Below are 24,035 nucleotides of genomic sequence, written 5' to 3' on the forward strand. Positions count from 1 at the left end.
ATAAAATGTTACCGAGGTAGCACTGTATAGTTAAAATTACCGACGGTAGATGATGCTAGAGCGCTAAAGCTAAAGGGTAGATCTCTATAATTGAATATTTAGAACGTATTTGTATTATTGTATAATATTTACTGACATTAAAATTCTGTATAATGTATGAACCGATAGTTTCAAAGAAACCGAAAATTCGGTCTCTTCGAGGTACACCAGCTGGTAAACTCAATGTAGTTGTTGGTTTTATGATGGTCACTGTGCCTTTTGGAGCCTGTGTTTTATTTTGGTGAATATATTCGTACACATACTTTGCGTGATATACATAATTACATTTGATTTTATTCGTGCATCTAAATCATTTTATAAAATTATAAAAATATTGTACATAAGGAATGTAATGCACGAAATAATATTCGTACTGAACATATTATTTATAAGAAAGTTTTATAATTTATAAGAAATAGTTAAAAGTTAACCTTGTTATTCAAGGTGTTCAAACAGGTAGTAATTCGAAAAAGTAAACTTAGAACGTTAAAAATTAATTATAGTGAAGCGATAAATTTCATTTATGCATGTAGAGTATTTTTAAGTGACGCATTTTTCAATTTAAACTTCGATTTCGATATATTGAAAATTTCTCCTCTCAATGTAAGTATAACAATTGTCTCGTTTTGTATTCCAGTTTACATGTTGTAAAAAGGAAGAAACTTATTAACGAATTCGAGGGAATTACTCAGCCTAATAAACTGCAAACTCTAGATGAACTATTTTCAAGAGAAAATACTCCACTTTCGCTAGAGAAAATTGTAGATAGTTTAACAACTATAAAAAACCTATTCAGCTAAAATCAAAATTAACAGAAGATCTAATATCTGTAGCAAGTATAAGAGAACTATTCAATTTGCATATATACTCATGTTGGGTTTAAAAATTTATCAAGGTCGCATGATAGTTTGCATTCAAAGTATATAGGATGGAAAATAGATTATGTTTAAAGAGGACAGATGAAAAGGATGGTTCTGAAAGGTAGATAATAAAACTTTTATGTTTATATAATATTTACTTTAGAATACTGTATTATTAAATGAAATAAATTGTTCAAATATGGAAAATATATATTTAATCAATGATATTTTTGTTACAATATTGGTTGCTTCCTAATTTATTAAAATTTATTTTGATAACAAATATATAACCCTGTTATAACAATGGAGAATGTATTTGTGTCTAGTCTGACGAAATGTAGTACAAGTACATAAATATTTGTTACAGCATACCTAAAGAATTATCAAAATGTAATATAAAGCATGCTTTGGATAAAGTTAAAATGGACGAAGAATTACAAACTAATAAAATTTCTTCCAATACATTGTTAGTAACCGAAGATAACAGTATACTAGAATTTAAAAGTCCGGATGCGAAAATTATTAAACCAACGTTTAGCGATTGTACTACATCCAATATCTTGAAACATAAAAGTAAAACAGCTACAAAATTTAAGAACTGTATCAAGAATCATAAAGATATGAAGTACAAACAAGATTCAGAGAAAAGAAAACACTCGCGGGATTCTCAACTTTCTATAGAATCCTCTTTTTTTAAATCTAAAGATAATTGCGATAGTAACGATATGACTACCGATACAAAAGTGGCTCTCGTCTGTCCCTTATGTTTTAAAATATTTAAAGATTTAGACTCTCGAATATTGCACATGAAATTTTGTGCCAGTAAAAATAACATTTCTACAAAAAAGTTGTTAGATGCTATAGAACTTCAGAAGCGTCAAGAAGACGAAAGGAAATCCTTAGGTTTACTCGCTGCACCTATAATACCAGACAAGAAGAAACCTGTACCATCTAGAATAAATTTGAATAAAGACTCTGACCTTGAACTTGCTTTAGCATTATCAAAATCTCTTTACGATGCCGAAGAATTAGATGAAATTAGTGAAATCGAAAGATTATCTGAAATACCAAATCAATCTGTATTAGAAGCATTAGAATCAAAAAGATCATTGGAAAAGTTTGGATTTGCAAACAGCAAACCTATATCGCTTATAAAAAGTAAAAGAAAAAAATACAATGAAGTAACTATTCTTCAAACACGTTCTCAAGAAGAAAGAAATCGAATCTTAACAGAAAGAATTGCAGAAATTCTTATGGGAGATGAGCCGGTTACTCAAATACAAAGAGAAAAAAATGATTACAGTCAAGAAATTAAAATGAAAACTATTCTAAAGAGTCGTTTACTTCAAGAACTTTATTGTAAGGAGGACAAAATATGGGACAAAGCAAGATTAACACAGAGTCGGAAATGTTTTTATGTGACAAATCTCTCTGAATATATATTTCCACAAGAAAAACTAATAGAAGTAGAGGAAGAGAATGCCATAAAATTTACAAATGTATGTAAAGTAGACGATGTAGAATTGAATCAGAATAAAATAGAAAAGAACAAAGAGGAGAACAAATTGTTTGGAATATCGCAAACAGATTTATGTCTTACAAGTAAAAAACATAAAAACTGTAAGGATAAACAGTATATTGATACTTTAGTAATAAACTGGGGAGATGCACTAAACGATAGCTCTGCAAGTGATATAATAATATTTGTTAATAATGACAAATATATTTGGGCACATAAATTAGTCTTTTATGTGCGTTGTTCGAATATATTAATCGATGTTATACCCAATGATATTTCACAATTTATTGGGATCAAGGAAAGAATTTGTTGGCTTGATGTTTCTTACAATATTGCTTTAGCGTTTTTGGAATTTATTTATTGTGGAATAATTAAGAAGTATTTGAGTATTTTTGAAGATTCGACAAGCTTCTCTTCTTTAAGAAATTTGGCAAGAAAATACAAAGTGGAAGAATTGTTTGCTTATTTACAAATGAAGGAAACTGAAATTGAAGAACCAGAGATTCAAATACATGATACAAAAGATATTGAATGTGGAAAAATAGATGAAAAATCATCACCTGATTCAAATATACTAACATCAATAGCAAAAAATCTTCATTCGCAAGAAATAGAAATAAATGCATATATAGATCGATCATCTGAAAGAGAAGTTGACTGTCAAAGTAAGATAAATATTATCCCGCTTTGTAATGCATCTCCAGATATGTTTGACGATACGAATGATACAATACTGAATTACAAAGAGAGATGTACTCGTCGAACTTCAGGTTTTGAAGAAACAAAAAATGATAACAATCTTAGCATTCTTAACTCTATCGATGATTCTAAGATTACGAAATCTATTACATACAAAAATGTTGAAGAATGTATACATTCATTGTCAGACACGCCGCATTGTAATAGATCGGAACAAAGAAATATAAAGAATTTCAATACAATGAAACCAAAAAGTAATTTGAGCTTATTTATTGAACAATTTCAAAAAGAGAATGCAAAATCAGACTTTGATACAGATTCTGAAATTACATTGATATCAGTTTCTCCTAAACTAAATAGAAATCCATTTAATATGAAACAATATGATGATTCTAGTCGAAATTCTTCATTAAATAGGAATGCTGTTGTAACAGAAATATTCAAAGAAAAACAAGACGTCTTAAGCAAGTTTGATTCTATTACTAATACAAGTTCTACATTGAATACAGAGGATACATTTGAAGAAAGCGATACCAATATGCACTTGAGTTTTGAGTCGATAAACAATTTAACGCGATCATTGGAATATAATATAGGAAACTCTACAAAAATGTATAGAGAAAAATGTATAGACAATACAGAAAACGAAATTCAAAATAAAGTAACATTTACTACATCTGAAAATTTACTAATACGAAATGCGAATGTTGAAAATGTGAACAGCATTATAACCGCAGAGGCATGCTCTCCATCGGAATCTAGCGAAAGTCAGGATAGTATTCCTTCTGACCTATATCCAGAGGAAGGTGAAATATCTATGTATTCGAGTTATAAAAAAAAACATCAGAATAATAGCATAGTAAACTATCGGGATTTTGTAACAAAGTATATACTAAACAATTCTGTAAAAAATAGTTTAGAGGAATGCGAATATACAAGAAAAAGTAATACGGATAGTAATGACATTACTGTGCTGTCAGATATAGATGTAGACACTAATTTTTCAACAACTCCAGAAATAGAATGTATTAATCAAACAGAAGAGGAACAATTAGTTTTTAATATCGAGAAGTCTACGCAAATACCTGAAAAGAATGTACAGAACGATAGCGATAAGAAATACTTTCCTGTTTGCGTTACATCTCCGACAAGTCGGGAAAGTATTTCGAATGTTCGAACTAATAATTCAAGTGAGTTAAGATGTAGCATAATAAATAATAAATTGTCTACAATTGATACAACAGAAAATGGCAATAGAAAATTCAAAAAAAAATCTATGTCAGAGAGCAATTTGAATATTAATGTAAAAGATATTAAGAATAATCCTTGCAGTAAACGAAATCGGTCGCAATGCAAATGTGGTCGTAAAAGAATGTTGAGAACAGTTATGTCACCTACAATTATCGGAGACAATGTAACTCCTCTTCCTAATTATAATGATATGAAGACACCCGAACTTCATGTAAGTTAATAAATTATACCTGATAAACAATGAATAAACAAGAAAGTTCAGTTTATAATTCATTAATTTGATTCTAGGCAGAATTGTGTAAATATGGATTGAAAATACAAAAGCGGGATAGAGCTATAAAATTATTGACACACATTTACAATGAATTACATCCTATAATTTGTACGATACCAACAGAAATTGAAACTGAATTTGCAATAATAAGTAGCGATGACGAGGAACCACCAAAAAAAAAAACGAATTATAATAAAACTAATGACAATTATATGGATGACTATAAATATGAATTACAACATTCTCAAGAGAGGTACATCAATATATAATATTTATATATAATTATTACTATTTAATTATTGTATTTGATTTCTTAATAATTGATTAAAATTGTAGATCTTGACTGTATTAATACATAAATTTCACAATTCTGTAGCATCGTATCTACACAATTACAATTCGAAAATCTTGAACCCACGATCACAACTGATAATACACAAAACATTAAAGATGTGTTCTCTGCATTAATTAAAGTTAAAAGAGAACTACACAACAATATCTTAACTTACGAACCGTTATGTATCGAAGCCTTATACTCTATATTAAAGGAAGAAGGCTTCAATTGCAACATAAATACTCTCGTGAACTTTTTAGATGAGCAGGTAATATTTTTATTTTTAAATAAAATATATCATATAACCAAAATATTTTTTCAGTGTATTACATTTTATTTAAGAGAAACAAGATTAAATAAAAATAAAAATAAACAGAATTTACATAAAAAGAAAAATATATAAAATATACAAATATCGGAAGAGTAACGCAAGTTCGCATGCATGTTCATTAACATTTTCAGTGGAGATGATGACTATAATAATTATTAAAAGATCATTTATATTGGTAAACTACAATCGTTACGGATGTATGTTGTATATTTTTGTACATTTAAATAACATATGAAATGATAGTATTTGTTTAATTAAATTTTCTAGCTTAGTTAATTTATATACTTCGCTACATTAATACTTTGCGTCCTGTAATTATTTTCAAAGTAATGAAAAATGTAATGGAAACAAATCAGAAAGTATGATGTTTAAATATTTTATGTAATAAAATGCAAGTTAATCTTTAAATGTATATTCTAGTATGTTTCGCTGAGAAAAATGTATTCTTATATGATTGTTATTAACATGTTTCTGCTGTAAATTCACATTTTAAATAGTTAATAATTCATATTTAAGGCTTGTAATATTATTTAACTAGTACGAGATATAAGTCCATTTACTTCGGGTTGAAGAAATTCCGTTACGATAGCTGATACCATTTCATCCAGTATGTTTTTTAGTATTGTAATATTTCTAGAAACAGTATTAACACTTTTTAAATTATCTGTATTAATTTTCATAAATTACGTTTTTTTTATTGCTTCGAACATTACAAATAACTTACTGTTCCCCGGGAGATGCACACAGTTCTGTGTAATATTTAATTTTAGGTTCGGTACCACTAGTTCTCAATGTTATAACTAACCCATTCTTGAATGTAAATGTTATCATTTGATTGGATTTTGAAACAGGTAGAACAGCCTTATTTTCTGGTTTTGTATTATCATAGCCAGTTGTTAGATCACGAACACCTATTATAGGATATTTTCCATCTAGGATGTTTGCTGGGTACTGGAAAATATTTTAATTTAAAACAAATAGCAAATTAGGAATAAGTTATTTAAATTACAAGCGCTCTTATAATGTACTTAATTTTAAAAGCTGCATTACTCTGCTGGAACAAATTTCAAAATAATGTTATACACGCACTTCTTACCGTATTTGGTTCGCCGTTATAATTTCTTAATCTTTCAAATATTCTCTTAATTATATCTGCTTCGTGACATATCCAATATGAATTTTTAGAAATATGATATCCATATCTAAATTAAATACATATATTTCTTTAAATATATATAAAATTCTACAAGTTTTAATCTAAATAGTACAACGTACTGGGTATATATTTCATTCAGTTTATCGTAAAGAGTAAAGCCCATAGTTTCAAGGTAAGCTGATAATTCTGCTATGTGCATGCCTGCGCTTATACCATCTTTATCAAGAACATTGGAGCCACACATGAAGCCAATGGCTTCTTCGTACGCAAAAATAACTTCTTTACCTGCTTTCTTCAATTCTACGGTTCTATTACCCATCCACTTAAAACCCGTTAAAGTTTCCTGTTGAAATACAAAAGACAATTATCGTAACACTAGTAAGAGGACCAGAAATACATATTATTTTAATTGTAAACACCTCAAAATTAAATCCTTCTTGTTTAGCCATTGATGCCAGAATTTTACTTGATACCGTTGATGCCAACATATATACATTTGAAAAATCTGTATCTGGATGTTGCACTTGATGTGTATGCATCATCCACCAACCTAATAGTGCTCCTAATTCATTGCCGGAGAAGATGTACCATTCTTCGCTGTAATAAAAACGGGCAGTCGGGCACATTATGCTTGATATTATATTTATTAAAAAAATGATTAATGATTACATACTTTTTCATTTTTATACCGCAAGCTAATCTGTCCGCATCGGGATCATTAGCGATAATAATGGAAGAAGAATTTTCATTTGCTACTTTTATACTGAGATCTAGAGCACTTTTTCCTTCTTCAGGGTTTGGAAATTTAACAGTTGGAAATTCTGGATCAGGTAATTTTTGTTCCTCGACTACTATAAATGGCTGCTCGAAATTAAAATAAAATTTATTTTTTTGATTATCTGTTCCGTATTAAAAACTCTTCCTATGATACTACATGGAACAAATTTATTTTACTTATTTGTAAAGCTTAATTAATGATACCTTTAAATTTGCAGCAATGAAAGCTGCACTCATATATGCATATCCAACACCATGCATAGGAGTGTAAGTGAATTTTAATATCGTATTTCTATTTACTTCTGGATATAGAACTTTTTGTCTGAGATCGTGAAAATATGATTCCATAATATCGTTCCACGGATCTTTATATAAAGGACTCTCGTAGACTTTTGTCACATCCCATGAAAACTCATTTGGTTTAAGATTTTCGAGTATATACTTTTGAATTTTCTTATCGTGGGGTGAAATTATTTGTGTACCATTTTCCCAATAAACTTTATAGCCGTTATCATTTTTAGGATTATGAGAAGCTGTAATCATTATTCCAGCTGCGCATTTATATTTTAATACACCGTAAGGTATAAAAGGAGTTGGAACCACCTTTGAAAAAAGGTAAACTTTTATATATTTTTCTGCAAAAATTGTGGCTGTCAATTCTGCAAACCTAAAATAATATCAAGAAAACTATACGACTATTTGACTATGATAACAACATAACTGCATATTAATATAAAATAAATATTGTATATTATTATTATTATTAACCTTTTACTACAATGACGTCCATCGTATCCTATTATTACACCTTTTACAGTAACATTCAGCACAACGTCAATTAAGTAATTTGATAAACCTTGACCAGTTTGAACTATAACTAAATCATTCATCTGACTGTATCCTGGACCCATGCAACCTCTTAGGCCAGCTGTACCAAATTCAAGTCTTTTCATAAATAAATTAAACAGAACTTTAGTGTTATTGTCACGAACAAGTTTTTCAACTTGGTGTTCTGCATTTGGATCCTAAAAATAGAAGATGAATTTGAATAAATAAAATGATAATTAGATGTATTTAAAATATTGCTAATATCAGAACCTTGTTCCACGTTAACCATTCATTGATTTTATTATCCAGGTCAATATTTCCAGTATTAATTGAAATTTTTGTAGCCATACTGAAAACGTTCTTCTATATGAAACAATGAACTAATTGTTTCGTTAAATATATTAATAATTGTTAATTATTTAATAGCAATATGTCATCGATATCACATTATATATGAAAAGGTTAAAGATAAGCATTTAAATGGGCGACAATATCAAACGTTCTGCTATCTGTATCAGAGTTTATCAGAGATCAGAGCAGTGGCAGAGATGTGGCAGAGAGGAATGCCGAAGCCGAACAATCCCGATTAGCCGAATACAACTGCAGCTGATACGTGATACGGCATGTGGTTATCTGCAATTATGTGAATGGTGACAGCATGTGACGGCATGCCAAACACAGTCCTTATATATATACTTTTGCTTATACTATACATACATGATAGATATTAGATAAGGCCAGGTTGTTGATGGTAGTGGTAGCTGCATATAATGTAATATGGGTAGCTGTCAGTAGGCACTTGACAGTTGGTCAGTGACATCACAGCGAAGTGACTGTCAGTAACAGTCGCAAATGGAATAAATAATAGTCATAGAAAAAATGTCAACTGATAAATATTGAAAGTTTAAATGAAAAGAAGAACACTTGTGGAATGACGGTTACGCATAGGTAATCTTGACTATGGTTAGGTTAGAAAAGATATACTCTAACTCTATAGATGCTCGTTAACCTATAACTGTTGCACTTGCTTACTTGTAACTTGCACTTGGACTTTACATCGTACCGGTAAGGTGACGTATGATATACGACGCATCGGCAATCGGCATCGCTGATCGTGTAGGTCAGTCGCTGTTGGTCGCGGCAGGTCGCGGTGTTGTGGTCGGTCCTTTCCGTCAAAGTTGATGTTAACATTATTGCTTTTTCAGTATGAATCGTGAACTATATAGTTAATTATTTCTTAAAAAGTAGAACAATGCTTAAGAATATTCAAAGATTACTTTGGCATAAGTATAAGGCCTATTGTATGGTAGAACTAAATATGTTCAGATTTTTTATGAAAGTGCTATGAACTCTGTGAATACAAGGTAATGTAATTATTTATTTATAAATTATTAATAAATTTATTTTTCATGTTAGCAGCTTTATTAATTAATTTTATTCGTTTCATAGACAATATTCTTATAAAATGGATATTGGAATTGTTAAAATTGCTGAGGATAAGGATTTTGAGAAGTTGAAGCATTTGTATGATAATAATAACGACTGGAAATTAGATTACAATAAACCTGATTTGTCTGTTTGGACAAAGTCTGTACCAGGAATTAGTTTTAGAATGGTAAAGGTATGTATTTTTTTGGTCACAATTAAATTTTATCCCTTTGTTTCCTATAAATAGATAATACTATTCAAATTGTTTTACTTTCGTTCATTTTATTAGATTAGAACTCGATTTCCCGATGTTCTGCCAGAAACTTTATATGATGTATTACACGATCCGGAATATAGAAAAGTTTGGGATACGCATATGATCGAATCAAAAGATATAGGCTTTTTTAATCCAAACAATGATATTGGTTATTATTCTAGTAAGTATCTAGTAACTATTGGCTGTTCTGTTATTCGAATGTACGTACAAATGGAAATTATTTAAATAAATAATCAATATGTATCAACTAGTGGCCTGCCCATCTCCATTGAAAAATAGAGATTTTGTTCTGCAACGATCGTGGCTTGATACCGGTATTGAGCAGTTGATTCTAAATCATTCTGTTTTTCACAAAGATTATCCACCAAGAAAACAATTTGTGCGGGCAACATCTTATCTCACAGGTAAAATTCAAAAATCAAAATAAAACCTACTAACCATCCAGGTATGATTCACTATTTTATCGTTAAAGTTCTTAATTTAAGGATATATTGTAAGACCATCGCGAAATGGCGATGGTTCAGAACTGGGTTATGTATCTCATACCGATCCGCATGGAAAGCTACCAGTTTGGCTAGTAAATAAAGTTACGCAAATATTTGCTCCAAGAGTACGTTTTTCTATATCGATTACAAACTAGTATTTAGTTTGGATTGCAATTTCATCGATATTTATTTCTTTTTTAGATGGTTAAAAAATTACATAAAGCTTCGGTAGCTTATCCTAACTGGAAATTACTAAATAATCCAAATTACAAACCATGGCATTTTCCTGAACAAATCGCTGCACCTCGAATACGGATAGAAGATGTAAGCATATGCATGTGAATTTACAATTTTACGAGATAATGAATTAATACATTTTTATAGTGTATAAAGTCTGTCGAAGAAAGGAATTCAAAAAATCATTATGTTGACGAATCAGAATTAAAAGAGTCTGGTATAATGGACAGCGATTAGTTTTTCTCCAATAAGAAAGTACACTTTTACGTTGCTAGGATTAGAGAAGTTGCTAGGAATAGTTCCAGCTATTAAATGCAGTATTATAATACTGCAGAGTCTCTGAAAATCTTAATTGTTGTGTCATACGTGCGTGCGTGCGTATATACAGGTATCTAATTTAACATCATTAAAACGTTGAGTGTCAATCTCACTCATAAGTTTCACTTACGCCTAATATTGCATAGGCGTTTAAGGTTATTTTCAACGTTGGTTCAAATTATTGAGTAAAAATTAGGAACATTCGATTCTTTAATAGTGAACCAATTATTCTACGGTATGTCTAATGAAATTAATGCTGTTCAAAACTGTATAAATATTACGGTCTATTTATGGTAAGTGTTTTAAAGAAACTTATGTTCGAAGAGTCAGTCATAGATGGTTAGCACAGTCTTAATAGAAAGTCTAGTGCTGGTGATCTCCATGGCATTCAACATGTCATTTATATTATTAATAATGGTAGATATTAATAAGTTTATTGCTATAATGATGCTTACTGCAATAAGTGGCAGTGCGAATAACAGAATATATTGCGGCCTGCATCGCGTTAAATATTACTAGTCATGGCTTGTTATCGATTTGAAGTTGTATGTATTGTTGAAATCGTAACTTATTATATATGCTACAACCTCCAACATATAACGCACAATACGTAAGTTGTAATTTCAAATTTGCGTTTATGTGCATTTATTTATGCGAGGGTATAAGCATTATACAAATACTACAATTTTGATGAGATGATAATTATCACTAAAGGTACAAAATTTACATGTTATCTATACTGAGCATTTGTTGAAGCTATTACATTATACCTTGGTGCATAGACACTAATTATAACGTTGTGGTGTTAAAAATGTGATTTTGGTAATGTCAGGGAAATTTCAGATAAATAGGAAAACAGTAGTCGCGGATAGATTTTTGTGACAATTTCTAAAAAAACATAGTAATTCTCGATGATGCTATTAGTTAGACTTGAAAAGATCAAAATTTCTAACTTACAATTAATAGTCTATTTTTATTTAAATAAATATTATCTAGGTTTCTCATATTAAAAACAATAACTTCTTTTTTTTATAAAATATTTAAAATGTTATCTACTGATTGCAATGTATTAACTAGTTTGTCGAGACAATAGTTACAGATAAAGTATGTAAACTGATTCGTCAATTGAGATAAACTGTATTAGTTTTTGCAGCAGTAGTTCCTGTCTTTAGAATTTTTTACATTTTTTAGAAGAAATGAAGGTATATAACATGTATCAAGTATTTTGCCTAGATTAACGCATTTATATATCCTATTTACAAAAGTTCGACTGATGCATCTAATACTTATTACAGAATACAGATTTATAATTTTTCTGTATTTTACGCAGTCTCGTTAAATACATGTGAATTATCAAATTTGTATAATTATTGTGAAATGTTCAACTAATACTTAAAGAAAGTATAATCAAAATGACGTAATATTATGATAATTTTTAAATTCTTGCATTTTTTTTTATATAGCAATGAGTACATAATGTTTTTAACTGATATTTATTCGTACTTAATTAAAAATGATTCTGTGCATTCCTCTTAACACTTCATTTGTTATAATATTTAATCAGGTAGGTTAGCGATCGAATTATAATGAAACCATCTTCATATGAGTATGAGTGCAAATTCTTTTTATGAATTCAGTATTTTTGTAGTACAACTCATAGAAATAAGTTTTTACTTCCTTAATTACAGTGTCAATTAAAAGACAAATAAATAGGTACAAATTTTGCTGTATATTTGTGCATCTATATCTATTTATATGCATATTATCGCACAATAGAATCCAGTTTTGAATTCAAAATGTTACCGCTAACATTATATTTAATTTTTAAATTAATGCAACGTTTTGTAAAATTGTTACGAATTTATTATTATATTTGTATAAATTTTTTTATAATATTCTGATTTTTATCATATACATTTATTGTATTCTATAATGATTTATACTCTTACAAGTTATAAATTTACTTTTTTATATTGTGCATCGTTCCCTCGCTAATGTTACCGTATTAAATCATTGTTTAAATATCTACTTTTTTGAGGCATACATATTCTTACATATAATCAATTAAATTTCACATAGTTCTAAGAGTTTCAAGAATGATTTATATATATTTTAAGTTTTCACGGATATAATTTTAGTAAATATACATAAATTTATGTGTCAAATTTATACATTTTTTTATTACAATTTTCACAACTTATATAAAAACCACTCTTTAATAATAGCTGTTTCACTTGAAGTATTTTATAGATTTTATTTGTCAGCTTTGTAATAGAAACAATATTTATAATATATAGAAGATTACAAATTTATCTTTTATTTTAATGTTATGGTTAAATCGAGTAACAAATAAAATATATCCATTTCGGGTTTCATGCTTCCATTACAAAGTGCATTTAATGAAATACGTCAAATTAATATTGCATTATATTAATTAACATTGAAGAACATGTTTTCTTAACTGTAATGTTCTAATTATGAGCGCAAGTATTTTACTATCGTACTGTATTTTTTAAAACTATGTATTGTATTAATATGCACCTTTTATTAGTATTGGTGAACATAATTGTAATACAAGTTTTGGAAATATTTGAATGTTAATATCAAAGTTACACGTATCATATGTTGACACCTGTTTCATATCTTGTCAATGTTTGTGATAATGCCATGTCTGGTACTGTTGCATTGCAGATACTCTGAATTCATTTTGTTCATAAAGTACTGTATATAAAGGTGACATAAAATTGTTAAAATTTTTAATCGATCAATTTGTTTTATATTTCCCTTTCTCTATATTTTATTTTATTTAGAAAACAGTCTTTTCACTCGTTATTGTCTTAAATCTTGCAACAAACTTAACTGTAAGGACAAATACTACAATTTTTAAATAATATTTTAATATAAAAAGAACTGTACAAGCTTTTTATTAGATTAAGATTACGTAAAAAAAAAAAAAAAAGTTTTATGGATGTGAAAAATTCAAAAAATTATTTTGTTAGTTGTGGTATAAAATTTATCGACATTATTTTAGAATTATAATATATAATTACAATGCTAATATATAATTAGATCTATATATATATATTTATATATATTTATATATAAATATATATATTATAGATCTATATTTTGATCGTTCTCTTTTAAATAGTTTGATTCTTCAATGTTGTTAATTGTTCTGCATACTCAAGGTACAATCTTTGCCAACGAAGGTGTCCACCGACAATGGACAAAACATCTTCTAAAAGTTTATGCTTTTTAATCCCCTATGGAAATAAAATAATCATATTGGTAGATGTATGCATATATATGTTTATATTTATATGTTGAAATAATGTATTTATCATAAGAAATATATAAAAGAGAAAGTATGAAAAACAATACCAGTATTAAAGGATCCCATATACTTTTAGAAGCTGATGTGTGACTTGGTCCCAAAAGCTCGTCTAAGATTAACCTCAAACGTTTCTCTAATCCATCTAAAAATATGATAATTTATAAAATAAATAAATAAATATTCAAGAGATAAAAATACATGCATACCTTGAGTTAATAGGAATGATACCAAGGCTATGAGCCAATGTATATATTCTTGAGAACTTCCAAGCGCTTTAGAAGCGAGTAATTGTTGTTCCAAGTAAGATACTACACTTGGAGCGCTGTGTGGTAATCTCGGATTCGGTAAAGTATTTCCAGCTGTTCTGAGTAATCCCTCTTGTAAAGAAGAGAGTGGACCTCTAGGAACTCTACTTCCAGATGTACTTGCTGCGTTGAATGACGCCCATCGCCATACGGGATCTTGACTATCACCAATTAATAGCCATGTACCTAAATGTGTTATTATAATTTTGTATGTTTCCCAAAATTCATTGGAATTATAATTAACTATAATTTCCATACCCATTTCTTTATGGTATACGTATGCTCTGGCATTAGTAAAAGCCAAGTGTGGCATTCCATTGTATAAAGTGCAAGACAACAAAGAGATGCCCGGTACTGCTAAATGCGCAGCGGAAGTGGAAACTATCATTCTACAAGAATATCCTATTTCCCAAACACGTACAGCCCCACAACTTGAAATAACCATTACCTAAAACATTGATACGTTGTAAACAATGATCACGCTTAAATCACAATAGTTTATTATGGTTCCTATGATTTATATTTTAATTAAAGAAGTCATAGTACTGCATTTCCAACTGCATGAACTTTTGCAAGTGGTGCAGGTGGTGCTAAAGGAGGCGCTGGACGACATCCTTTCGCAGGATGAAACGTATGAAGGCTTCCATCTTCCAAACCAACTGCTATAACTGCTGGTGATGCTGCTAAAGCTACCGCGCTGTATCCCAAATACAGATCCCAAGTTGGTTCCGAATCGGTACCCTTAAATACTTGTAAATGAGCTAAACCTTGGCTGTTGGTCACGGTTACCGCATAGTGACCAGCCTGTTGAGACAATGAACTGGACGGTTTTAACGGGGGAAGTAATATTTGATTAGTATTCCTTTCGGATGTAATTTTCGGTTTCTTATTAAGCGAACTGTGATGTGGTTTTGGTGTAGCTTGTTCACGACGCTTCAGAGTAAGTGTGGATGGTGATATATTCATATTAGTTAAATTTACAGAGGTGGTAACGTTAGGCGCTACAACATCATTTCGTTTTTCTATAACAATTGAACTTTTAACTTGACTTGTAAATGTTGGCGTTCCTAATCTACCACTCGGCGAATCCCTAAGAATAAATGAAAACAATCAAGGATAGGACATTTAAGGAAAAGATTGCTCTTTTTTTAAATAATAATAAAGAACTTAGTTCGGCTTACATTGCGTCCGTCGGAGGTGGAATAAACATTGGTGTTATCCGCCTTTTGCCATCCGATGTCCTCGTTTCAATTTGTTTATTAATAGGACCTTTAGCGGGAGTAGTTGAAGTAGGTGGATATACTGAATTTATATTTGGCGTTTGAGTTGTTTGAGTCGAAGGTGTTGACGATTTTAAATTAAGAAGTTCAGGTGCTTCCATTACATTACAACCACCTTGAACTAGAGGTTTACCATACAAACGTTCATGAAGACTACTCTACAATAAAAAAAAGAGCATCTAACATCAACAAACATCTAACTCTCACTACGTGTAACTACTTAATTAAGCTCTAGCCGCTGTACATTTTTAATAAATCATACACGATATTATGCCCTAACTTAAGCTTTTGTATTTACTGTAATACTACTTACTTGTTCAGCGGGGTCCAGCGGTTGACCCAATTCTTGTTGTGTAAATTCAATAATTACAACAGATCCATCCCAAGAACAAGCTGCCAATCGCAGACCACACGGAGACCAACTAGCATCTAAGACAGAATGTGTAAATAATTCGTGTATTACTACCAGAGGCCTTTTTAACGATGTTAACCATACAGAGAGTGAACGATCGCGAGAGCCTATAGCAACACAGCAATATTGCTTTGAGGAACCTGGTTGCTTTTTTTGTAAAATATTCCCATTAAATCTCTGCAATAAATAATGAAAAAGTATTCAATAAATTTGCTTCTCGATAAACAAATACTTCAACTTTAAATGCATAAATGATAATATTTATACTTTATACACACCACGCATGTAACTGCTTTTCGATGTCCAACAAAATCTTTGTCTTGGGTCCATCCATCTCTCTCGATTATTTGCGCGGTTGGACCTCCGCCGTTCATTGCATGAGCCGACACTAAATATTGACCATCCGGGCTCCAAGATAATCTTAAAACATGAGTGGTTCCTCCACATTCGTCAAATGGTTCTGATATTAATGCTGCTTCTGTCCAATCTGTAGTGCGCCATACACGTAGCGTTTTATCATCAGATTGAGAAGCTAGATATTTTCCTACCGGGTCCCATGTAATTCCTTTTACAAATCCTGTATGCCCCTTTAATACAGCTACAATAGCTGGAAATTTTGAAGCATCCCATACAATCACGCTATTGTCTACTGATGCAGAAGCTAACCATGGGCTATGCGGTGCCCATGCAAGATCAAGTACATCAGCCTCATGTGAACGTAACGTAGCTATACAGCGCCATGTCTCAACACTAGATTTTCCACCAAATACGGAGCTACCGCCTGATCCACCAGACAATCTCCAAATCATAATTAGTTTATCTACACCACCAGATGCTAATAACCCGTTATTACTCCATCTGACACAATTGACACAAGCTACAAAAATAATGATGATATTGGTAATATGTATTACACGCTTCATTTAAATACATCCAATGTATTGTATCGTCGTACCAAGATGATTATCTAATTGGCACAACATTTTTGGAATATTTTCATCTAGTTCTGCAATTTCATTAATTACTGGTTCCATATTCCATATAACAACTCTGCCAGAATCTCCGCCTACGATAAGAAGAGCAAAATTTACATGTAAAGCAACAAGAAAAATAAACAAAATGCTATGTTTATAGAAAGTATTAAATATAAATGAAAAACCAATACCTTGACCACCGGTCGCAAATCTCTTTCCATCTGGATGTATATCCACGGAAAATATTGGGTAACCTAAAGAAAATAATTCAAGTATAAGTATTTTAGTTATAAAAATCGAGGAAATATGCTTTAAAATAAAAGATTTGACACAAACCATCGTGTGTAACCCAATTTGGCTTCACTAACTTCATATTTCTTTATCGAGTAGAACTTTGTCAGTATAATTACTTGGCAGTTTTTAATCCATACTTCATTTTACGTACATTAACATTTAACGACGACTTTAACTCATGGAAGTACAAAACATTGTTAATAACATAACCTTCGTTCGGGAATAAACATAACTCGGATACCTGTGGCTACCTGGTTTATTACACATCATGGTATATTCATGTTTTATGACCTGTGACTGCATTGGCTAGCAGCTTTGAGTATATTAATCAAAAGCTAGCAGTCACTGACTATAGTATTGTTAGATAGTATAGTAACAGCATGAAACATAAAGGCAAACTAAGATGAATAATTTCATGAGAATTTCATTGAGAAGAAAATAAGATTAAATGCTTACATTTTAAATACTGCAATAAATAAACGCAATTATTGTTAACCATTTTGTAGAGATGACATACATGCCGATCGATCAAATAAGGGAACTATAGCGGCATGTGTATGTACGCGTTTGTCGTCTATGGTCGTCTACAAAAATATTATCGAAGACAGTTAGACAGCAAAATTAGTAAAAATGGCGAATACCATGAGCCCTGTCAAGGAAAACGCCCTTCAAGATTATCGAAAAAAACTTCTTGAGCATAAAGAAGTAGAATCACGTTTGAAAGAAAGTAAGACACAGTTATTATTATGTATTTATTGAATTCGTTGTACTTTCATAAGCGAGTCCAAACATTTAACCTCAAAGCTACATTGTATTAGAATACATTTTTCATGTTTTCAGTGAGAGAACACCTCAAAGATTTAACAAAGCAATATGATAAATCTGAAAATGATCTGAGAGCTTTACAAAGCGTTGGACAGGTAAATAAAATTATTTATGTTTAATCATTTCTATACTAAAATAATGCAAAACATTTGTATGTTAGATTGTTGGAGAAGTATTGAAACAACTCACAGAGGAAAAGTGTAAGTGCATGATTTACAACTATATATTTACATATAAAGAAATATTTATACGTATAATTTTATACCCACAGTTATTGTAAAAGCAACAAACGGTCCACGTTATGTTGTCGGTTGTCGGCGACAACTTGATAAAAACAAATTAAAATCTGCTACAAGAGTAGCACTTGATATGACTACTCTTACTATAATGCGCTATTTACCTCGTGAGGTAAAATCCAACCTATTGTTATGTTAATTTCTAATCCAAATAAATCTTAATTGCTTATGAATCATTTATAGGTTGATCCTCTGGTGTACAACATGTCGCACGAAGATCCTGGCGTTGTTCCGTATTCTGCGATTGGTGGCCTAAGCGAACAAATACGTGAACTGAGAGAAATTATAGAACTACCACTGTATAACCCTGAACTATTTCAGAGAGTGGGTATAACACCTCCAAAAGGATGTCTCTTATATGGCCCTCCAGGAACTGGAAAAACATTATTGGCCAGAGCAGTTGCTAGCCAGTTGGATGCAAATTTTTTAAAAGTTGTATCAAGTGCTATTGTTGATAAATATATTGGTGAATCAGCGCGATTGATCAGAGAAATGTTTAATTATGCACGAGATCATCAACCTTGCATTATATTTATGGATGAAATCGATGCAATCGGTACGAACGTTGATAGTTTACCGAAAATTAAAGTATCATTTTTTTAATTACTTTTTTTTTTATACAGGTGGGCGTAGATTTTCCGAAGGTACAAGTGCTGATCGAGAGATTCAAAGAACTTTAATGGAATTGTTAAACCAAATGGATGGTTTCGATTCTTTGGGTCAGGTTAAAATGATAATGGCTACAAACAGACCAGACACTTTGGATCCAGCTTTATTACGGCCTGGTAGATTAGACAGAAAGATCGAGATTCCATTACCTAACGAACAAGCACGCTTAGACATTTTAACAATTCATGCTCTTCCCATATCCAAACACGGAGAAATCGGTAGAGTCATATTAGATTTTTATTTTTCCTTATTCCATAGATAGGATATTAATAACTTTATGTTTATTCTAGATTATGAAGCAGTAGTTAAGCTTTCCGATGGATTCAATGGCGCAGATTTGAGGAATGTCTGTACCGAAGCGGGACTATTTGCGATAAGATTAGAACGAGAATATGTAGTGCAAGAAGATTTTATGAAAGCAGTAAGAAAAGTTTCGGATAATAAGAAACTTGAATCTAAATTAGATTATAAACCAGTTTAATGGATATATATCGACTACACTCACTTTAAATATCAGTTACTTCGCTAACCAATGTGTGGTTTAATAAAACAAATTTACTTTATTGTAATAATATTTGTATTTTTAATGAAAACATATGCTTCAAAACAACAAATAATTTTTTTGATAATATACGAATACTTTTGAACTTTTATACAATTTGTTTAATTATATTTGGTTGTCTCATTGGAACAAATATGGATTATTCAATAGTAAAAATTATTCGGCGATGTTTGCGAGACGTGTCCTTTTTCTTTCTAAATATTCTTGTACATTGTCATATTTTCTTTTATATAAAATTGGAAATAAATTCTGCTTGATCGAGTCGTTTCTCAATGTTTCCCAAAGACTATTTAACTGATTCAGTTTACAATTAATTTCATGACCAGGTATAAAATTACCCTGTTTAAATTCGTACACTTTAAACCCCAACTCATTTAACAGCCATAAATTTTGTTTGTAGAGATAGCATTCCAAGGGTTCTCTATCCATAACTATAGATTGAACATACGTTGCTTTAAATTTCGATTTTTTGTTGCCACTAATGATGTAAACCAATAATACCGAATTATTATAAAAGCTCATTACAACTAAAGATGATAGACTATCAAGCATAGAGAGTCTCATATGTTTCACAGGTAAAATTTCCACAGATTCATCTAAATGATAATCTTGAAGTTGTTGGTTAAACTTTTCAATATCATTTTTAGATATTTTGTTAGTAAAGTCAACAGACAATAATTCTTTTCCAAGTTTATAATCCCATAGTACAAAAATACCATCTCCTCCACAAGATACCAAAACAGTTTTATCATGGGGTAGCTCCAAAATGTTTGTTACAAATTTCTTATGGCCTAAGCAATACGATAAAATATTATATGAATTTGGGAGCATCGACACTCTAATCTTTTCATCCCTGTCAGTAGTAATAATATATTTTTCATCTTCTGTAATTAATACATCGAGTAACATCGACAAGTGTCCCAAAAGTAAAACTTCATCGTCAGATTTATTGCTAAAAAACAAGTAAGCATCTCCTGCTTTATCAGCGACAACTATATCATTACTACGAGTAAATTGCACTTTGCTAGCAGCTCTTGCAAGCGTTCTATTCGAAACAAGGTTCCGAGTTTTTCTTTCGTACAGACACAATTGCTTGCGGTTCGTACAGACGAAGAAATATTTTCCGTCATTCGAAAATGACACATTCGTTATCGCGTGGAATGTTTCGATATTTACATTATTGTGCGAATCGATCTTTCTTTTTGTTTGCAAGTCAGGCAAACGAATCGTGTGTTTCGTGTCATTATCAATATTGTATATAATAACATACTCGTTGTTACACAGAGCTACGTCTGAATCATGTATACAAAAACTCATAATTAAAACACACACACTTTACGGCATAAAAAATGTTTATCGTGTCACTGTAGTTTCTTAAATAAATAATCGTGCAATCTTATGTTCGCAAAGAATGATATATTGCGGACTAGCACGTTATAAACTCACAAAATCCAAATAAAATAAATTCATTTGTGAATCATGTGGTGCTCTATAATTTTACGCTATAGATACCTGCGTTGCGTTTCATCGGGTATCGGCATTTCGCCATCTGCCGCTAGATGACGCGTTTCTTTAGGATCAGTGGCGCCATCGATGGGAAAACGCCCAAGTTTGTCATGAAAATAGTTTCTACTATTTTTGTAAGATGGCGCTACTAATGTCTTTTAATAAATTACTCTGTATCGTTAATAAATGTTTAATTAATTCGATTCTTTACTTTATAACACTATTTATCGTTGTTATGAATAGTTTTCCAATCATATATATATATATACATATACAGGGTGTCCAAAAAATGTTGGAGGTCCTTGAAAGGGGTGGTTCGGGAGGTGATTTGAAACAACTTTTTCCTTTGCAAGAATGTCGGATGGAGCTTCGTTAAGTAGATATTAATAAAAAAAGCCGACCAATCAGAGCGCGCGGATACCGTTGGAGCGGTCGCGGTAGCGAAGGCTACGCGCTGAGCGGCCGCGTCCAATGTCCTTCGATGCACGTCGAGTCACTTGTTCGCGTACGAGCGCGGCCGCCTAGCTCGTAGCCTTCGCTACCGCGGTCGCTCCAACGGTATGCGCGCGCTCTGATTGGTCGGGTTTTTTTGTTAATATTTCCTTAACGAAGCACCATCCGACATTTTCGCAAAGGAAAAAGTTGTTTCAAATTACCTCCCGAACCACCCCTTTCAAGGAACTCCAACATTTTTGGGACAGCCTGTATATGTATTTAATACAACAGTGGGAACTATTTTCACTACAAACTTGGACCTTTTGCCACCAATGGAGCGCTACCGGTGTAGTAGATTATTCGCCATCTAGCGGGAGAAGTAGGAACTATTTCCCTGCAAACTTGGAACGCAATTCTCGAAACTCTAGCCGCTAGATGGCGATACCAATCGTGGGTCCATTAGCGCGAAACTTTGTATATGCAATCTTTTATAAATTCATTTCGACCATAGCAATCTGTTTGCGTCTTTTCTTTTCTTTTCTTTTTATTAGTAGACCGTGTCTACTAAACGATGCTGTGGGATACACTGCATACGTAATATTGTTTTTAGAGGAATCTTTAAACATACGTATAAAAACGTTTGAAGGAATTATTTCTATCGATTTATCGTCGAGAATGTAATTGGAGACGTATAGCATTGATATGAGCGATCAAAGCGACCTTTCTAAACCTTGCTTGCGGGATTCGGGAGATTTTTAAAGATTCAAATTTCAAATGTCATAGTCGTTGAAACGAAATATCATCCCTGTCGCCTTTGAAGGCAGGGGTACGCAAAGGAACGCTTGCTGGATGGAATGATCGTTCGTGATTGGATTGCTTCTCGGTTACCGGTTTCGTTTGTTAGCATTAGTATCGGTATTGTGGCCGCGGAGCCATCCGAATGGGATTACCAGCGTGAAGCGTGTGCCAACAAAATGTTTCTAATAACTCTCCAGGCATCGAGACATGCCAGCGTTATCGAGAAGCGATTCATCTCAATCATGTCAGAGGCAAAGTGTCTCATTTACGGCCGTGAGGTCCACCACGAAACCATTCCTTTCGTTTTCTCGTGTCACTCTCGTTTTCTTCTTCCTCGAGCTCGGCCCTCTTTCTTATCTTGGTTCGAATGCACCCTGTGGCGTCGATCTACCTCCACGATCGATCCAAGTTTCGCTAGCATTAGACTGGTACCATACACGAAGAACCAACCGTGCCACGAAAGCCTCGAATATCTTCCACTGTTCCTATTCGATCGATCAATTTTTGTGGTATCGTCGTACGATCTTCTAACGAGCTTGGCTGGAGTTGTAATAGGGTGTGCAGGAAGAATGCTCGAGGCTACCTCGTAGGTGGATCTCGTACTTATTGTTAGCGTTGCTTCTAATTGAACCGATGCGACCCCGTTCGCACGTCATGTGGAACGCGCGTACGCATCATCCAACGGAATAGTCGCATCCCGAGACGTTCCCGATACGCGCGTTTCGTTAATGGTAGCTAATCAAATTGGACATCTCGCGAGAAAGACGAAGGACTATCCTAATTTACTATCCCGAGATACCATCGCGTCGTCATTCTATGTCTACCGCCGTTGCCGCCCAAAATCTTTAGTTCTCGTTCGTTTAAACAATTCGTAACAAGTATCCATCGTTGCGACCTATACTCAAAATTGGAGTTGGGTACGCAACAAAGTATTTTCGAGTGATCTTTTCGGTTCAAAGATCTCGCGATCGCCGAAAAATGCATGGGTGCGGGTGAGCGTCCTCGTAGCCGATCGTGGACCCGGTACATTGTCAACTGTCAGTTGACAGGGCGCACAGGATGCGCCTTTTCCGTTCGAAAAGAGCCTGGCCGGGCCACTCCCATCCCATACAATTGCGTTCAATCGTCCATCGATTGAATGCGACCGTTGCTTGGCCCGTTACTATACTTACCGATCGATCGCGCTCCTATCTTTCCGCGGTGCTCTCGCACGAAAAATGATATAAGCACCGCGTGCGTCTTCTCCCAGCTATTTGCCCGTCAAATAATTCTTCTGGCTCCCGAGGGCCTCGAGATTACGACTCCTTCAGCCGGTGAGTTGCGACCGCCACGGAACGATTGGTGTAACGTTATCGAAACGCGAGCGAAATTTATGCGAACGCGGTCGCCCGAAAAATCGACGGTGTCCCGTATACGTAGCCGCTCTGTAAATTCGACTCGAAGCACTCGGAGATCGAATCGAGAATTAATTCCACGGAAATGAACGCAAATCCAGATTTCGTCCTTTTACTTCGAAACCAGTGTCCGCT

General features: G+C 32.3%; 6 protein-coding genes across 13 annotated transcripts; 3 read left to right on the forward strand and 3 right to left on the reverse strand.

Annotated features, from left to right (window-relative positions):
- The first annotated feature begins 137 nt into the window (after positions 1 to 137).
- Positions 138 to 5,822, forward strand: LOC128881019 (uncharacterized). Of its 4 annotated transcripts, XM_054131681.1 has the most exons (6): positions 138 to 280; positions 677 to 1,020; positions 1,267 to 4,579; positions 4,657 to 4,895; positions 5,019 to 5,244; positions 5,299 to 5,822. In XM_054131681.1, the coding sequence occupies exons 2-6, from the start codon at positions 968 to 970 to the stop codon at positions 5,377 to 5,379; spliced, it is 3,912 nt and encodes a 1,303-aa protein (XP_053987656.1). In that variant the 5' UTR covers positions 138 to 280; positions 677 to 967; the 3' UTR covers positions 5,380 to 5,822. The 4 variants fall into 4 exon arrangements, with proteins under 4 accessions (XP_053987656.1, XP_053987642.1, XP_053987665.1 ...); XM_054131667.1 differs by having other exon boundaries at positions 5,019 to 5,822; XM_054131690.1 differs by lacking the exon at positions 5,299 to 5,822 and having other exon boundaries at positions 4,979 to 5,162.
- Positions 5,387 to 8,928, reverse strand: LOC128881045 (glucose 1,6-bisphosphate synthase-like). Of its 2 annotated transcripts, XM_054131717.1 has the most exons (10): positions 8,786 to 8,928; positions 8,339 to 8,701; positions 8,009 to 8,265; positions 7,445 to 7,907; positions 7,137 to 7,324; positions 6,883 to 7,060; positions 6,583 to 6,806; positions 6,404 to 6,509; positions 6,032 to 6,258; positions 5,387 to 5,940 (listed from the first exon to the last, which is right to left on the reverse strand). In XM_054131717.1, the coding sequence occupies exons 2-10, from the start codon at positions 8,414 to 8,416 to the stop codon at positions 5,838 to 5,840; spliced, it is 1,824 nt and encodes a 607-aa protein (XP_053987692.1). In that variant the 5' UTR covers positions 8,417 to 8,701; positions 8,786 to 8,928; the 3' UTR covers positions 5,387 to 5,837. The 2 variants fall into 2 exon arrangements, with proteins under 2 accessions (XP_053987692.1, XP_053987698.1); XM_054131723.1 differs by lacking the exon at positions 8,786 to 8,928 and having other exon boundaries at positions 8,339 to 8,759.
- LOC128881092 (START domain-containing protein 10-like) lies at positions 8,877 to 12,545 on the forward strand. Of its 4 annotated transcripts, none has more exons than XM_054131830.1 (8): positions 8,877 to 9,016; positions 9,274 to 9,432; positions 9,518 to 9,689; positions 9,786 to 9,933; positions 10,025 to 10,177; positions 10,259 to 10,383; positions 10,460 to 10,582; positions 10,643 to 12,545. In XM_054131830.1, exons 2-8 carry the CDS (start codon positions 9,413 to 9,415, stop codon positions 10,730 to 10,732), a joined length of 831 nt encoding a protein of 276 aa, XP_053987805.1. In that variant the 5' UTR covers positions 8,877 to 9,016; positions 9,274 to 9,412; the 3' UTR covers positions 10,733 to 12,545. The 4 variants fall into 4 exon arrangements, with proteins under 4 accessions (XP_053987805.1, XP_053987787.1, XP_053987798.1 ...); XM_054131812.1 differs by having other exon boundaries at positions 9,006 to 9,138; XM_054131823.1 differs by lacking the exon at positions 8,877 to 9,016 and adding an exon at positions 9,047 to 9,133.
- Positions 12,546 to 13,715: 1,170 nt separating this feature from the next.
- On the reverse strand, positions 13,716 to 17,740 carry LOC128881044 (protein HIRA homolog). Its single transcript, XM_054131702.1, has 11 exons — positions 17,458 to 17,740; positions 17,313 to 17,375; positions 17,103 to 17,213; positions 16,426 to 17,024; positions 16,049 to 16,324; positions 15,637 to 15,893; positions 15,002 to 15,545; positions 14,714 to 14,903; positions 14,357 to 14,641; positions 14,198 to 14,292; positions 13,716 to 14,079 (listed from the first exon to the last, which is right to left on the reverse strand). Exons 1-11 carry the CDS (start codon positions 17,492 to 17,494, stop codon positions 13,957 to 13,959), a joined length of 2,580 nt encoding a protein of 859 aa, XP_053987677.1. The 5' UTR covers positions 17,495 to 17,740; the 3' UTR covers positions 13,716 to 13,956.
- A 242-nt stretch (positions 17,741 to 17,982) lies between these two features.
- Positions 17,983 to 19,863, forward strand: LOC128881076 (26S proteasome regulatory subunit 10B). The gene is made up of 7 exons (XM_054131765.1): positions 17,983 to 18,142; positions 18,256 to 18,335; positions 18,401 to 18,440; positions 18,512 to 18,648; positions 18,720 to 19,092; positions 19,160 to 19,423; positions 19,496 to 19,863. Exons 1-7 carry the CDS (start codon positions 18,046 to 18,048, stop codon positions 19,684 to 19,686), a joined length of 1,182 nt encoding a protein of 393 aa, XP_053987740.1. The 5' UTR covers positions 17,983 to 18,045; the 3' UTR covers positions 19,687 to 19,863.
- Positions 19,864 to 19,909: 46 nt separating this feature from the next.
- LOC128881081 (tRNA (guanine-N(7)-)-methyltransferase non-catalytic subunit wdr4) lies at positions 19,910 to 21,320 on the reverse strand. Its single transcript, XM_054131778.1, has one exon. It carries the CDS (start codon positions 21,082 to 21,084, stop codon positions 19,924 to 19,926), a length of 1,161 nt encoding a protein of 386 aa, XP_053987753.1. The 5' UTR covers positions 21,085 to 21,320; the 3' UTR covers positions 19,910 to 19,923.
- Positions 21,321 to 24,035: the final 2,715 nt, after the last annotated feature.

This window comes from Hylaeus volcanicus, chromosome 1 (assembly GCF_026283585.1).
Source record: "Hylaeus volcanicus isolate JK05 chromosome 1, UHH_iyHylVolc1.0_haploid, whole genome shotgun sequence".
NCBI lineage: Eukaryota > Metazoa > Arthropoda > Insecta > Hymenoptera > Colletidae > Hylaeus > Hylaeus volcanicus.

Bases quoted from the DNA above. Each gene is read 5' to 3' on its own strand.
- LOC128881019 (XM_054131667.1), top strand. From the start codon at position 968: ATGGAAAATAGATTATGTTTAAAGAGGACAGATGAAAAGGATGGTTCT. The intron at 1,021-1,266 runs GTAGATAATAAA...TATTTGTTACAG, and splicing joins GAAAAGGATGGTTCTGAAAG to CATACCTAAAGAATTATCAA. The intron at 4,896-5,018 runs GTACATCAATAT...ACAATTCTGTAG, and splicing joins TTACAACATTCTCAAGAGAG to CATCGTATCTACACAATTAC.
- LOC128881092 (XM_054131830.1), top strand. From the start codon at position 9,413: ATGAACTCTGTGAATACAAG. The intron at 9,690-9,785 runs GTATGTATTTTT...TCATTTTATTAG, and splicing joins TTAGTTTTAGAATGGTAAAG to ATTAGAACTCGATTTCCCGA. The intron at 10,178-10,258 runs GTAAAATTCAAA...TCTTAATTTAAG, and splicing joins GGCAACATCTTATCTCACAG to GATATATTGTAAGACCATCG.
- LOC128881081 (XM_054131778.1), bottom strand. From the start codon at position 21,084: ATGAGTTTTTGTATACATGATTCAGACGTAGCTCTGTGTAACAACGAG.
- LOC128881044 (XM_054131702.1), bottom strand. From the start codon at position 17,494: ATGAAGTTAGTGAAGCCAAATTGGGTTACACACGATG. The intron at 17,214-17,312 runs GTATTGGTTTTT...TTCTTATCGTAG, and splicing joins ATTTGCGACCGGTGGTCAAG to GCGGAGATTCTGGCAGAGTT. The intron at 14,904-15,001 runs GTACTATGACTT...TCAATGTTTTAG, and splicing joins TTCATGCAGTTGGAAATGCA to GTAATGGTTATTTCAAGTTG.
- LOC128881045 (XM_054131717.1), bottom strand. From the start codon at position 8,416: ATGGCTACAAAAATTTCAATTAATACTGGAAATATTGACCTGGATAAT. The intron at 8,266-8,338 runs GTTCTGATATTA...TTCTATTTTTAG, and splicing joins AATGGTTAACGTGGAACAAG to GATCCAAATGCAGAACACCA. The intron at 7,325-7,444 runs GTATCATTAATT...AATTTCGAGCAG, and splicing joins TCATTGCTGCAAATTTAAAG to CCATTTATAGTAGTCGAGGA.
- LOC128881076 (XM_054131765.1), top strand. From the start codon at position 18,046: ATGGCGAATACCATGAGCCCTGTCAAGGAAAACGCCCTTCAAGATTAT. The intron at 18,143-18,255 runs GTAAGACACAGT...TCATGTTTTCAG, and splicing joins AGAATCACGTTTGAAAGAAA to TGAGAGAACACCTCAAAGAT. The intron at 18,649-18,719 runs GTAAAATCCAAC...AATCATTTATAG, and splicing joins TGCGCTATTTACCTCGTGAG to GTTGATCCTCTGGTGTACAA.